This window comes from Lepidochelys olivacea (genome assembly GCF_965140295.1).
Source record: "Lepidochelys olivacea isolate rLepOli2 genome assembly, chromosome: 19".
NCBI lineage: Eukaryota > Metazoa > Chordata > Testudines > Cheloniidae > Lepidochelys > Lepidochelys olivacea.
Genome location: NC_140429.1, coordinates 18,902,427 through 18,916,753, shown reverse-complemented (window position 1 = coordinate 18,916,753; position 14,327 = coordinate 18,902,427). Strand labels below are relative to the sequence as shown.

Genomic DNA, 14,327 nt, shown 5'->3' with positions numbered 1-14,327 from the left:
AAATAAACGTTGCTTTTCTAATGGACCAAACAGAAGAGTTTGATACTGTCGGGCCTTCCTTATTCACTGTAAAGAAGCAAAGAAGGGCACAAGCACATTTTCACCTTTCTAGGTAGCACAGATAACTGAGTCAGGGGCCCCCCCTACAACACAGCTATTCCCTGATCCGGTTACAGTACGGGTCCCATTCACAGTGTAGACCAGACCTAAACCATATTCTGTATGGGAGCTAGAGTCTTGCATGTGAGCTCCAGTCAGCTGTGATTTTATTCCCCAAATGGAAGTGCTGGAAGCCCCATTGCTAGGGATATTTAAAACCAGACTGGGTAAAGGCCTGCAGAATAAACTGGGAGGAGCAATCCTGCACTGCCCTGGAGGGCTCTGATCCCAGCAGCTCGCTACACCCACATCACCCTCCCAAGCTCCCTGGAACTTACTGCCATTGTCCTACTGAATCAAACCTTCACGTGCATTGTGACACTGGAATATTTTGCCCCTGCCTCTCTCCCTTTGGCCTTAGATTACCTCTGGGTCTGATTTATTAGAGCAAAGTGGAGGTATTGGGTGAGTAGCCCCTGGGCTGTTGCAGTCACACCCCAAGGGGACAGACCATGCAGTGTGGGGGCACCTCCCACCTTCACTTGCAGGGTGCCTCGGTCATAGTCAAAGACTCGGATCCCAGGGTTGTTGGCACCGTTGTGCACTCCGGGTAGCGTTGTTTTCCAGGGAGTCACTCCTGGGGCTAAGAACATGGTGGCGATTGGGGAACCTGAATGGAAAGGCAAAACAAAGCATGTGTGAGTGAACGCCCTGCCTGCGTCAGGCCCAGTCCAGCTACAACCCCGGTGCGTGGCATCGGTAACTATCTGTGATGCTGCTGCCTGCCCCACTTCCCTCGACCATGTGTCAGTGGGGCTCGTGAATCCGCTCCTAATGGCATCACGGCGCATGAGCGGCCGCCAACATCTGGGCTGACACCAGGGTTGAACTGGGGCCCTCCCCAGTTAAAAGCACAAAACTCTCTACAGCCTGAGCTAAAGAATCAGGCTCTGCAGCTACGGGTTGCAACAGCTTCACATCCTCTGTGGCCAGGGCCAGACTAACGCAGGGGCTTTAGGGGCTGTAGCCCAGGGCCTCGGGCTAAGGGCCCCCCACAAAAATCCATAACTATACACAATGTAGTGGTCACCAACCCGTCGATCGTGATCGACTGGTCCATCCTGGAGCTTCTGCCAGTCAATTGCAATCTCCAGGCCACTAAAAGTCCAGCAGCACAGCAGGGCTCAGGAAGGCAGCCTGCCATAGCCCCACTCTGCTCCCGGAAGGAGCCGGCTGCTGGCACATCCCTGTGGCCCCTGGCACGGGGGCGGGAGGAGGCTCCGCGCACTGCCTCCACCCGCAGCACCGTCCCCGCAGCTCCCATTGGCCAGTTCCCGGCCAATGGGAGCTGCGGGGGCTGCACTTGCAGGCGCGGGCCGCGCATGGAGATATGCAGTCCCCCTCCCCCCAGGGATGTGCAGAGACGTGCCAGCAGCCGGCCACTTCCGGGAGTGGCGTGGGGCTATGGCAGGCTGCCTGCCTGAGCCCTGCTGCACCGCTGGCTGGGAGCTGCCTGTGGTAAGCGCCTGCACCCCACACCCCAACCCCCTGCTCCCGGTCAGACTCCCCTCCTGCACCCAGCTCCCTCCCAGAGCCCGCACCCCTCAGCCCGGAGCCCCCTCCTGCACCCAACTCCCTCCCAGAGCCCGCACCCCTCAGCCCGGAGCCCCCTCCTGCACCCAGCTCCCTCCCAGAGCCCGCGCCCCTCAGCCCGGAGCCCCCTCCTGCACCCAGCTCCCTCCCAGAGCCCTCAGCCCCCTCCTCCACCCAACTCCCTCCCAGAGCCCGCGCCCCTGAGCCCGGAGCCCCCTCCTGCACCCAGCTCCCTCCCAGAGCCCGCGCCCCTCAGCCCGGAGCCCCCTCCTGCACCCAACTCCCTCCCAGAGCCCTCAGCCTGGAGCCCCCTCCTGCACCCAGCTCCCTCCCAGAGCCCGCGCCCCTCAGCCCGGAGCCCCCTCCTGCACCTAGCTCCCTCCCAGAGCCCGTGCCCCTCAGCCCGGAGCCCCCTCCTGCACCCAACTCCCTCCCAGAGCCCGCACCCCTCAGCCCGGAGCCCCCTCCTGCACCCAACTCCCTCCTAGAGCCCGCACCCCTCAGCCCCCTCCTGCACCCAGCTCCCTCCCAGAGCCCGCACCCCTCAGCCCGGAGCCCCCTCCTGCAGCCAACTCCCTCCCAGAGCCCGCACCCCTCAGCCCGGAGCCGCCTCCTGCACCCAACTCCCTCCCAGAGCCCACACCCCTCAGCCCGGAGCCCCCTCCTGCACCCAGCTCCCTCCCAGAGCCCGCGCCCCTCAGCCCGGAGCGCCCTCCTGCACCCAGCTCCCTCCCAGAGCCCGCGCCCCTCAGCCCGGAGCCCCCTCCTGCACCCAACTCCCTCCCAGAGCCCACGCCCCTCAGCCCGGAGTCCCCTCCTTCACCCAGCTCCCTCCCAGAGCCCGCACCCCTCAGCCCGGAGCCCCCCCCTGCACCCAACTCCCTCCTAGAGCCCGCACCCCTCAGCCCGGAGCCCCCTCCTGCACCCAACTCCTTCCTAGACCCCGCACCCCTCAGCCCGGAGCCCCCTCCTGCACCCAGCTCCCTCCCAGAGCCCGCACCCCTCAGCCCAGAGCCCCCTCCTGCACCCAACTCCCTCCCAGAGCCCTCAGCCCGGAGCCCCCTCCTGCACCCAACTCCCTCCCAGAGCCCGCACCCCTCAGCCCGGAGCCCCCTCCTGCACCCAACTCCCTCCTAGAGCCCACGCCCCTCAGCCCGGAGCCCCCTCCTGCACCCAGCTCCCTCCCAGAGCCCGTACTCCTCAGCCCGGAGCCCCCTCCTGCACCCAACTCCCTCCTAGAGCCCGCACCCCTCAGCCCGGAGCCCCCTCCTGCACCCAGCTCCCTCCCAGAGCCCGCACCCCTCAGCCCGGAGCCCCCTCCTGCACCCAGCTCCCTCCCAGAGCCCGCACCCCTCAGCCCGGAGCCCCCTCCTGCACCCAACTCCCTCCCAGAACCCTCAGCCCGGAGCCCCCTCCTGCACCCAACTCCCTCCTAGAGCCCGCACCCCTCAGCCCGGAGCCCCCTCCTGCACCCAGCTCCCTCCCAGAGCCCGCACCCCTCAGCCCGGAGCCCCCTCCTGCACCCAGCTCCCTCCCAGAGCCCGCAACCCTCAGCCTGGAGCCCCCTCCTGCACCCAGCTTCCTCCCAGAGCCCGCAACCCTCACCCTCTCCTGCACCCAACTCCCTCCCAGAGCCCGCACCCCTCAGCCCGGAGCCCCCTCCTGCACCCAACTCCCTCCTAGAGCCCGCACCCCTCAGCCCGGAGCCCCCTCCTGCACCCAGCTCCCTCCCAGAGCCCTCAGCCCGGAGCCCCCTCCTGCACCCAGCTCCCTCCCAGAGCCCGCACCCCTCAGCCCGGAGCCCCCTCCTGCACCCAGCTCCCTCCCAGAGCCTGCGCCCCTCAGCCCGGAGCCCCCTCCTGCACCCAGCTCCCTCCCAGAGCCCGCGCCCCTCAGCCCGGAGCCCCCTCCTGCACCCAGCTCCCTCCCAGAGCCCGCGCCCCTCAGCCCGGAGCCCCCTCCTGCACCCAGCTCCCTCCCAGAGCCCGCGCCCCTCAGCCTCTCCTGCACCCAACTCCCTCCCAGAGCTTGCACCCCTCAGCCCAGAGCCCCCTCCTGCACCCAGCTTCCTCCCAGAGCCCGCACCCCTCACCCTCTCCTGCACCCAACTCCCTCCCAGAGCCCGCACCCCTCAGCCCGGAGCCCCCTCCTGCACCCAGCTCCCTCCCAGAGCCCTCAGCCCGGAGCCCCCTCCTGCACCCAGCTCCCTCCCAGAGCCCTCAGCCCGGAGCCCCCTCCTGCACCCAACTCCCTCCCAGAGCCCTCAGCCCGGAGCCCCCTCCTGCACCCAACTCCCTCCCAGAGCCCGCACCCCTCAGCCCGGAGCCCCCTCCTGCACCAGCTCCCTCCCAAAGCCCTCAGCCCGGAGCCCCCTCCTGCACCCAGCTCCCTCCCAGAGCCCGCACCCCTCAGGCCAGAGCCCCCTCCTGCACCCAGCTCCCTCCCAGAGCCCTCAGCCTGGAGCCCCCTCCTGCACCCAGCTCCCTCCCAGAGCCCGCACCCCTCAGCCCGGAGCCCCCTCCTGCACCCAGCTCCCTCCCAGAGCCCGCACCCCTCAGCCCGGAGCCCCCTCCTGCACCCAGCTCCCTCCCAGAGCCCGCACCCCTCACCCTCTCCTGCACCCAACTCCCTCCCAGAGCCCGCGCCCCTGACCCCGGAGCCCCCTCCTGCACCCAGCTCCCTCCCAGAGCCCGCACCCCTCAGCCCGGAGCCCCCTCCTGCACCCAGCTCCCTCCCAGAGCCCGCACCCCTCAGCCTGGAGCCCCCTCCTGCACCCAGCTCCCTCCCAGAGCCCGCACCCCTCAGCCCGGAGCCCCCTCCTGCACCCAGCTTCCTCCCAGAACCCGCACCCCTCACCCTCTCCTGCACCCAACTCCCTCCCAGAGCCCGCGCCCCTGACCCCGGAGCCCCCTCCTGCACCCAGCTCCCTCCCAGAGCCCGCACCCCTCAGCCCGGAGTCCCCTCCTTCACCCAGCTCCCTCCCAGAGCCCGCACCCCTCAGCCAGGAGCCCCCCCCTGCACCCAACTCCCTCCTAGAGCCCGCACCCCTCAGCCCGGAGCCCCCTCCTGCACCCAACTCCTTCCTAGACCCCGCACCCCTCAGCCCGGAGCCCCATCCTGCACCCAGCTCCCTCCCAGAGCCCGCACCCCTCAGCCCGGAGCCCCCTCCTGCACCCAACTCCCTCCCAGAGCCCTCAGCCCGGAGCCCCCTCCTGCACCCAACTCCCTCCCAGAGCCCGCACCCCTCAGCCCGGAGCCCCCTCCTGCACCCAACTCCCTCCTAGAGCCCACGCCCCTCAGCCCGGAGCCCCCTCCTGCACCCAGCTCCCTCCCAGAGCCCGTACTCCTCAGCCCGGAGCCCCCTCCTGCACCCAACTCCCTCCTAGAGCCCGCACCCCTCAGCCCGGAGCCCCCTCCTGCACCCAGCTCCCTCCCAGAGCCCGCACCCCTCAGCCCGGAGCCCCCTCCTGCACCCAGCTCCCTCCCAGAGCCCGCACCCCTCAGCCCGGAGCCCCCTCCTGCACCCAACTCCCTCCCAGAACCCTCAGCCCGGAGCCCCCTCCTGCACCCAACTCCCTCCTAGAGCCCGCACCCCTCAGCCCGGAGCCCCCTCCTGCACCCAGCTCCCTCCCAGAGCCCGCACCCCTCAGCCCGGAGCCCCCTCCTGCACCCAGCTCCCTCCCAGAGCCCGCAACCCTCAGCCTGGAGCCCCCTCCTGCACCCAGCTTCCTCCCAGAGCCCGCACCCCTCACCCTCTCCTGCACCCAACTCCCTCCCAGAGCCCGCACCCCTCAGCCCGGAGCCCCCTCCTGCACCCAACTCCCTCCTAGAGCCCGCACCCCTCAGCCCGGAGCCCCCTCCTGCACCCAGCTCCCTCCCAGAGCCCGCACCCCTCAGCCCGGAGCCCCCTCCTGCACCCAGCTCCCTCCCAGAGCCTGCGCCCCTCAGCCCGGAGCCCCCTCCTGCACCGAGCTCCCTCCCAGAGCCCGCGCCCCTCAGCCCGGAGCCCCCTCCTGCACCCAGCTCCCTCCCAGAGCCCGCGCCCCTCAGCCCGGAGCCCCCTCCTGCACCCAGCTCCCTCCCAGAGCCCGCGCCCCTCAGCCTCTCCTGCACCCAACTCCCTCCCAGAGCCCGCACCCCTCAGCCCGGAGCCCCCTCCTGCACCCAGCTTCCTCCCAGAGCCCGCACCCCTCACCCTCTCCTGCACCCAACTCCCTCCCAGAGCCCGCACCCCTCAGCCCAGAGCCCCCTCCTGCACCCAGCTTCCTCCCAGAGCCCGCACCCCTCACCCTCTCCTGCACCCAACTCCCTCCCAGAGCCCGCACCCCTCAGCCCGGAGCCTCCTCCTGCACCCAGCTCCCTCCCAGAGCCCTCAGCCCGGAGCCCCCTCCTGCACCCAGCTCCCTCCCAGAGCCCTCAGCCCGGAGCCCCCTCCTGCACCCAGCTCCCTCCCAGAGCCCGCGCCCCTCAGCCCGGAGCCCCCTCCTGCACCCAGCTCCCTCCCAGAGCCCGCACCCCTCAGCCCGGAGCCCCCTCCTGCACCCAACTCCCTCCCAGAGCCCTCAGCCCGGAGCCCCCTCCTGCACCCAACTCCCTCCCAGAGCCCGCACCCCTCAGCCCGGAGCCCCCTCCTGCACCCAGCTCCCTCCCAAAGCCCTCAGCCCGGAGCCCCCTCCTGCACCCAGCTCCCTCCCAGAGCCCGCACCCCTCAGCCCAGAGCCCCCTCCTGCACCCAGCTCCCTCCCAGAGCCCTCAGCCTGGAGCCCCCTCCTGCACCCAGCTCCCTCCCAGAGCCCGCACCCCTCAGCCCGGAGCCCCCTCCTGCACCCAGCTCCCTCCTAGAGCCCGCACCCCTCAGCCCGGAGCCCCCTCCTGCACCCAGCTCCCTCCCAGAGCCCGCACCCCTCACCCTCTCCTGCACCCAACTCCCTCCCAGAGCCCGCGCCCCTGACCCCGGAGCCCCCTCCTGCACCCAGCTCCCTCCCAGAGCCCGCACCCCTCAGCCCGGAGCCCCCTCCTGCACCCAGCTCCCTCCCAGAGCCCGCACCCCTCAGCCTGGAGCCCCCTCCTGCACCCAGCTCCCTCCCAGAGCCCGCACCCCTCAGCCCGGAGCCCCCTCCTGCACCCAGCTTCCTCCCAGAACCCGCACCCCTCACCCTCTCCTGCACCCAACTCCCTCCCAGAGCCCGCGCCCCTGACCCCGGAGCCCCCTCCTGCACCCAGCTCCCTCCCAGAGCCCGCACCCCTCAGCCCGGAGTCCCCTCCTTCACCCAGCTCCCTCCCAGAGCCCGCACCCCTCAGCCCGGAGCCCCCCCCTGCACCCAACTCCCTCCTAGAGCCCGCACCCCTCAGCCCGGAGCCCCCTCCTGCACCCAACTCCTTCCTAGACCCCGCACCCCTCAGCCCGGAGCCCCCTCCTGCACCCAGCTCCCTCCCAGAGCCCGCACCCCTCAGCCCGGAGCCCCCTCCTGCACCCAGCTCCCTCCCAGAGCCCGCACCCCTCAGCCCGGAGCCCCCTCCTGCACCCAACTCCCTCCCAGAGCCCTCAGCCCGGAGCCCCCTCCTGCACCCAACTCCCTCCCAGAGCCCGCACCCCTCAGCCCGGAGCCCCCTCCTGCACCCAACTCCCTCCTAGAGCCCACGCCCCTCAGCCCGGAGCCCCCTCCTGCACCCAGCTCCCTCCCAGAGCCCGTACTCCTCAGCCCGGAGCCCCCTCCTGCACCCAACTCCCTCCTAGAGCCCGCACCCCTCAGCCCGGAGCCCCCTCCTGCACCCAGCTCCCTCCCAGAGCCCGCACCCCTCAGCCCGGAGCCCCCTCCTGCACCCAGCTCCCTCCCAGAGCCCGCACCCCTCAGCCCGGAGCCCCCTCCTGCACCCAACTCCCTCCCAGAACCCTCAGCCCGGAGCCCCCTCCTGCACCCAACTCCCTCCTAGAGCCCGCACCCCTCAGCCCGGAGCCCCCTCCTGCACCCAGCTCCCTCCCAGAGCCCGCACCCCTCAGCCCGGAGCCCCCTCCTGCACCCAGCTTCCTCCCAGAACCCGCACCCCTCACCCTCTCCTGCACCCAACTCCCTCCCAGAGCCCGCGCCCCTGACCCCGGAGCCCCCTCCTTCACCCAGCTCCCTCCCAGAGCCCGCACCCCTCAGCCAGGAGCCCCCCCCTGCACCCAACTCCCTCCTAGAGCCCGCACCCCTCAGCCCGGAGCCCCCTCCTGCACCCAACTCCTTCCTAGACCCCGCACCCCTCAGCCCGGAGCCCCCTCCTGCACCCAGCTCCCTCCCAGAGCCCGCACCCCTCAGCCCAGAGCCCCCTCCTGCACCCAACTCCCTCCCAGAGCCCTCAGCCCGGAGCCCCCTCCTGCACCCAACTCCCTCCCAGAGCCCGCACCCCTCAGCCCGGAGCCCCCTCCTGCACCCAACTCCCTCCTAGAGCCCACGCCCCTCAGCCTGGAGCCCCCTCCTGCACCCAGCTCCCTCCCAGAGCCCGTACTCCTCAGCCCGGAGCCCCCTCCTGCACCCAACTCCCTCCTAGAGCCCGCACCCCTCAGCCCGGAGCCCCCTCCTGCACCCAGCTCCCTCCCAGAGCCCGCGCCCCTCAGCCCGGAGCCCCCTCCTGCACCCAGCTCCCTCCCAGAGCCCGCGCCCCTCAGCCCGGAGCCCCCTCCTGCACCCAGCTCCCTCCCAGAGCCCGCGCCCCTCAGCCTCTCCTGCACCCAACTCCCTCCCAGAGCTTGCACCCCTCAGCCCAGAGCCCCCTCCTGCACCCAGCTTCCTCCCAGAGCCCGCACCCCTCACCCTCTCCTGCACCCAACTCCCTCCCAGAGCCCGCACCCCTCAGCCCGGAGCCCCCTCCTGCACCCAGCTCCCTCCCAGAGCCCTCAGCCCGGAGCCCCCTCCTGCACCCAGCTCCCTCCCAGAGCCCTCAGCCCGGAGCCCCCTCCTGCACCCAACTCCCTCCCAGAGCCCTCAGCCCGGAGCCCCCTCCTGCACCCAACTCCCTCCCAGAGCCCGCACCCCTCAGCCCGGAGCCCCCTCCTGCACCAGCTCCCTCCCAAAGCCCTCAGCCCAGAGCCCCCTCCTGCACCCAGCTCCCTCCCAGAGCCCGCACCCCTCAGGCCAGAGCCCCCTCCTGCACCCAGCTCCCTCCCAGAGCCCTCAGCCTGGAGCCCCCTCCTGCACCCAGCTCCCTCCCAGAGCCCGCACCCCTCAGCCCGGAGCCCCCTCCTGCACCCAGCTCCCTCCCAGAGCCCGCACCCCTCAGCCCGGAGCCCCCTCCTGCACCCAGCTCCCTCCCAGAGCCCGCACCCCTCACCCTCTCCTGCACCCAACTCCCTCCCAGAGCCCGCGCCCCTGACCCCGGAGCCCCCTCCTGCACCCAGCTCCCTCCCAGAGCCCGCACCCCTCAGCCCGGAGCCCCCTCCTGCACCCAGCTCCCTCCCAGAGCCCGCACCCCTCAGCCTGGAGCCCCCTCCTGCACCCAGCTCCCTCCCAGAGCCCGCACCCCTCAGCCCGGAGCCCCCTCCTGCACCCAGCTTCCTCCCAGAACCCGCACCCCTCACCCTCTCCTGCACCCAACTCCCTCCCAGAGCCCGCGCCCCTGACCCCGGAGCCCCCTCCTGCACCCAGCTCCCTCCCAGAGCCCGCACCCCTCAGCCCGGAGTCCCCTCCTTCACCCAGCTCCCTCCCAGAGCCCGCACCCCTCAGCCAGGAGCCCCCCCTGCACCCAACTCCCTCCTAGAGCCCGCACCCCTCAGCCCGGAGCCCCCTCCTGCACCCAACTCCTTCCTAGACCCCGCACCCCTCAGCCCGGAGCCCCATCCTGCACCCAGCTCCCTCCCAGAGCCCGCACCCCTCAGCCCGGAGCCCCCTCCTGCACCCAACTCCCTCCCAGAGCCCTCAGCCCGGAGCCCCCTCCTGCACCCAACTCCCTCCCAGAGCCCGCACCCCTCAGCCCGGAGCCCCCTCCTGCACCCAACTCCCTCCTAGAGCCCACGCCCCTCAGCCCGGAGCCCCCTCCTGCACCCAGCTCCCTCCCAGAGCCCGTACTCCTCAGCCCGGAGCCCCCTCCTGCACCCAACTCCCTCCTAGAGCCCGCACCCCTCAGCCCGGAGCCCCCTCCTGCACCCAGCTCCCTCCCAGAGCCCGCACCCCTCAGCCCGGAGCCCCCTCCTGCACCCAGCTCCCTCCCAGAGCCCGCACCCCTCAGCCCGGAGCCCCCTCCTGCACCCAACTCCCTCCCAGAACCCTCAGCCCGGAGCCCCCTCCTGCACCCAACTCCCTCCTAGAGCCCGCACCCCTCAGCCCGGAGCCCCCTCCTGCACCCAGCTCCCTCCCAGAGCCCGCACCCCTCAGCCCGGAGCCCCCTCCTGCACCCAGCTCCCTCCCAGAGCCCGCAACCCTCAGCCTGGAGCCCCCTCCTGCACCCAGCTTCCTCCCAGAGCCCGCACCCCTCACCCTCTCCTGCACCCAACTCCCTCCCAGAGCCCGCACCCCTCAGCCCGGAGCCCCCTCCTGCACCCAACTCCCTCCTAGAGCCCGCACCCCTCAGCCCGGAGCCCCCTCCTGCACCCAGCTCCCTCCCAGAGCCCTCAGCCCGGAGCCCCCTCCTGCACCCAGCTCCCTCCCAGAGCCCGCACCCCTCAGCCCGGAGCCCCCTCCTGCACCCAGCTCCCTCCCAGAGCCTGCGCCCCTCAGCCCGGAGCCCCCTCCTGCACCGAGCTCCCTCCCAGAGCCCGCGCCCCTCAGCCCGGAGCCCCCTCCTGCACCCAGCTCCCTCCCAGAGCCCGCGCCCCTCAGCCCGGAGCCCCCTCCTGCACCCAGCTCCCTCCCAGAGCCCGCGCCCCTCAGCCTCTCCTGCACCCAACTCCCTCCCAGAGCCCGCACCCCTCAGCCCGGAGCCCCCTCCTGCACCCAGCTTCCTCCCAGAGCCCGCACCCCTCACCCTCTCCTGCACCCAACTCCCTCCCAGAGCCCGCACCCCTCAGCCCAGAGCCCCCTCCTGCACCCAGCTTCCTCCCAGAGCCCGCACCCCTCACCCTCTCCTGCACCCAACTCCCTCCCAGAGCCCGCACCCCTCAGCCCGGAGCCTCCTCCTGCACCCAGCTCCCTCCCAGAGCCCTCAGCCCGGAGCCCCCTCCTGCACCCAGCTCCCTCCCAGAGCCCTCAGCCCGGAGCCCCCTCCTGCACCCAGCTCCCTCCCAGAGCCCGCGCCCCTCAGCCCGGAGCCCCCTCCTGCACCCAGCTCCCTCCCAGAGCCCGCACCCCTCAGCCCGGAGCCCCCTCCTGCACCCAACTCCCTCCCAGAGCCCTCAGCCCGGAGCCCCCTCCTGCACCCAACTCCCTCCCAGAGCCCGCACCCCTCAGCCCGGAGCCCCCTCCTGCACCCAGCTCCCTCCCAAAGCCCTCAGCCCGGAGCCCCCTCCTGCACCCAGCTCCCTCCCAGAGCCCGCACCCCTCAGCCCAGAGCCCCCTCCTGCACCCAGCTCCCTCCCAGAGCCCTCAGCCTGGAGCCCCCTCCTGCACCCAGCTCCCTCCCAGAGCCCGCACCCCTCAGCCCGGAGCCCCCTCCTGCACCCAGCTCCCTCCTAGAGCCCGCACCCCTCAGCCCGGAGCCCCCTCCTGCACCCAGCTCCCTCCCAGAGCCCGCACCCCTCACCCTCTCCTGCACCCAACTCCCTCCCAGAGCCCGCGCCCCTGACCCCGGAGCCCCCTCCTGCACCCAGCTCCCTCCCAGAGCCCGCACCCCTCAGCCCGGAGCCCCCTCCTGCACCCAGCTCCCTCCCAGAGCCCGCACCCCTCAGCCTGGAGCCCCCTCCTGCACCCAGCTCCCTCCCAGAGCCCGCACCCCTCAGCCCGGAGCCCCCTCCTGCACCCAGCTTCCTCCCAGAACCCGCACCCCTCACCCTCTCCTGCACCCAACTCCCTCCCAGAGCCCGCGCCCCTGACCCCGGAGCCCCCTCCTGCACCCAGCTCCCTCCCAGAGCCCGCACCCCTCAGCCCGGAGTCCCCTCCTTCACCCAGCTCCCTCCCAGAGCCCGCACCCCTCAGCCCGGAGCCCCCCCCTGCACCCAACTCCGTCCTAGAGCCCGCACCCCTCAGCCCGGAGCCCCCTCCTGCACCCAACTCCTTCCTAGACCCCGCACCCCTCAGCCCGGAGCCCCCTCCTGCACCCAGCTCCCTCCCAGAGCCCGCACCCCTCAGCCCGGAGCCCCCTCCTGCACCCAACTCCCTCCCAGAGCCCTCAGCCCGGAGCCCCCTCCTGCACCCAACTCCCTCCCAGAGCCCGCACCCCTCAGCCCGGAGCCCCCTCCTGCACCCAACTCCCTCCTAGAGCCCACGCCCCTCAGCCCGGAGCCCCCTCCTGCACCCAGCTCCCTCCCAGAGCCCGTACTCCTCAGCCCGGAGCCCCCTCCTGCACCCAACTCCCTCCTAGAGCCCGCACCCCTCAGCCCGGAGCCCCCTCCTGCACCCAGCTCCCTCCCAGAGCCCGCACCCCTCAGCCCGGAGCCCCCTCCTGCACCCAGCTCCCTCCCAGAGCCCGCACCCCTCAGCCCGGAGCCCCCTCCTGCACCCAACTCCCTCCCAGAACCCTCAGCCCGGAGCCCCCTCCTGCACCCAACTCCCTCCTAGAGCCCGCACCCCTCAGCCCGGAGCCCCCTCCTGCACCCAGCTCCCTCCCAGAGCCCGCACCCCTCAGCCCGGAGCCCCCTCCTGCACCCAGCTCCCTCCCAGAGCCCGCACCCCTCACCCTCTCCTGCACCCAACTCCCTCCCAGAGCCCGCGCCCCTGACCCCGGAGCCCCCTCCTGCACCCAGCTCCCTCCCAGAGCCCGCACCCCTCAGCCCGGAGCCCCCTCCTGCACCCAGCTCCCTCCCAGAGCCCGCACCCCTCAGCCCGGAGCCCCCTCCTGCACCCAGCTCCCTCCCAGAGCCCGCACCCCTCAGCCCGGAGCCCCCTCCTGCACCCAACTCCCTCCCAGAACCCTCAGCCCGGAGCCCCCTCCTGCACCCAACTCCCTCCCAGAGCCCGCGCCCCTGACCCCGGAGCCCCCTCCTGCACCCAGCTCCCTCCCAGAGCCCGCACCCCTCAGCCCGGAGCCCCCTCCTGCACCCAGCTCCCTCCCAGAGCCCGCACCCCTCAGCCTGGAGCCCCCTCCTGCACCCAGCTCCCTCCCAGAGCCCGCACCCCTCAGCCCGGAGCCCCCTCCTGCACCCAGCTTCCTCCCAGAACCCGCACCCCTCACCCTCTCCTGCACCCAACTCCCTCCCAGAGCCCGCGCCCCTGACCCCGGAGCCCCCTCCTGCACCCAGCTCCCTCCCAGAGCCCGCACCCCTCAGCCCGGAGTCCCCTCCTTCACCCAGCTCCCTCCCAGAGCCCGCACCCCTCAGCCAGGAGCCCCCCCCTGCACCCAACTCCCTCCTAGAGCCCGCACCCCTCAGCCCGGAGCCCCCTCCTGCACCCAACTCCCTCCCAGAGCCCTCAGCCCGGAGCCCCCTCCTGCACCCAACTCCCTCCCAGAGCCCGCACCCCTCAGCCCGGAGCCCCCTCCTGCACCCAACTCCCTCCTAGAGCCCACGCCCCTCAGCCCGGAGCCCCCTCCTGCACCCAGCTCCCTCCCAGAGCCCGTACTCCTCAGCCCGGAGCCCCCTCCTGCACCCAACTCCCTCCTAGAGCCCGCACCCCTCAGCCCGGAGCCCCCTCCTGCACCCAGCTCCCTCCCAGAGCCCGTACTCCTCAGCCCGGAGCCCCCTCCTGCACCCAACTCCCTCCTAGAGCCCGCACCCCTCAGCCCGGAGCCCCCTCCTGCACCCAGCTCCCTCCCAGAGCCCGCGCCCCTCAGCCCGGAGCCCCCTCCTGCACCCAGCTCCCTCCCAGAGCCCGCGCCCCTCAGCCCGGAGCCCCCTCCTGCACCCAGCTCCCTCCCAGAGCCCGCGCCCCTCAGCCTCTCCTGCACCCAACTCCCTCCCAGAGCTTGCACCCCTCAGCCCAGAGCCCCCTCCTGCACCCAGCTTCCTCCCAGAGCCCGCACCCCTCACCCTCTCCTGCACCCAACTCCCTCCCAGAGCCCGCACCCCTCAGCCCGGAGCCCCCTCCTGCACCCAGCTCCCTCCCAGAGCCCTCAGCCCGGAGCCCCCTCCTGCACCCAGCTCCCTCCCAGAGCCCTCAGCCCGGAGCCCCCTCCTGCACCCAACTCCCTCCCAGAGCCCTCAGCCCGGAGCCCCCTCCTGCACCCAACTCCCTCCCAGAGCCCGCACCCCTCAGCCCGGAGCCCCCTCCTGCACCAGCTCCCTCCCAAAGCCCTCAGCCCGGAGCCCCCTCCTGCACCCAGCTCCCTCCCAGAGCCCGCACCCCTCAGGCCAGAGCCCCCTCCTGCACCCAGCTCCCTCCCAGAGCCCTCAGCCTGGAGCCCCCTCCTGCACCCAGCTCCCTCCCAGAGCCCGCACCCCTCAGCCCGGAGCCCCCTCCTGCACCCAGCTCCCTCCCAGAGCCCGCACCCCTCAGCCCGGAGCCCCCTCCTGCACCCAGCTCCCTCCCAGAGCCCGCACCCCTCACCCTCTCCTGCACCCAACTCCCTCCCAGAGCCCGCGCCCCTGACCCCGGAGCCCCCTCCTGCACCCAGCTCCCTCCCAGAGCCCG

General features: G+C 72.2%; 1 protein-coding gene across 1 annotated transcript in view; it reads right to left on the bottom strand.

The window, feature by feature from the left end:
- SMPDL3B (sphingomyelin phosphodiesterase acid like 3B) overlaps nucleotides 1-14,327 on the bottom strand; it is a 44,185-nt gene that overhangs the window by 1,329 nt on the left and 28,529 nt on the right. The window contains exon 7 of the mRNA XM_084609604.1: nucleotides 636-769. Coding sequence (XP_084465730.1) covers nucleotides 636-769 — 134 coding nt within the window. The remainder of the gene's footprint in view (nucleotides 1-635; nucleotides 770-14,327) is intronic.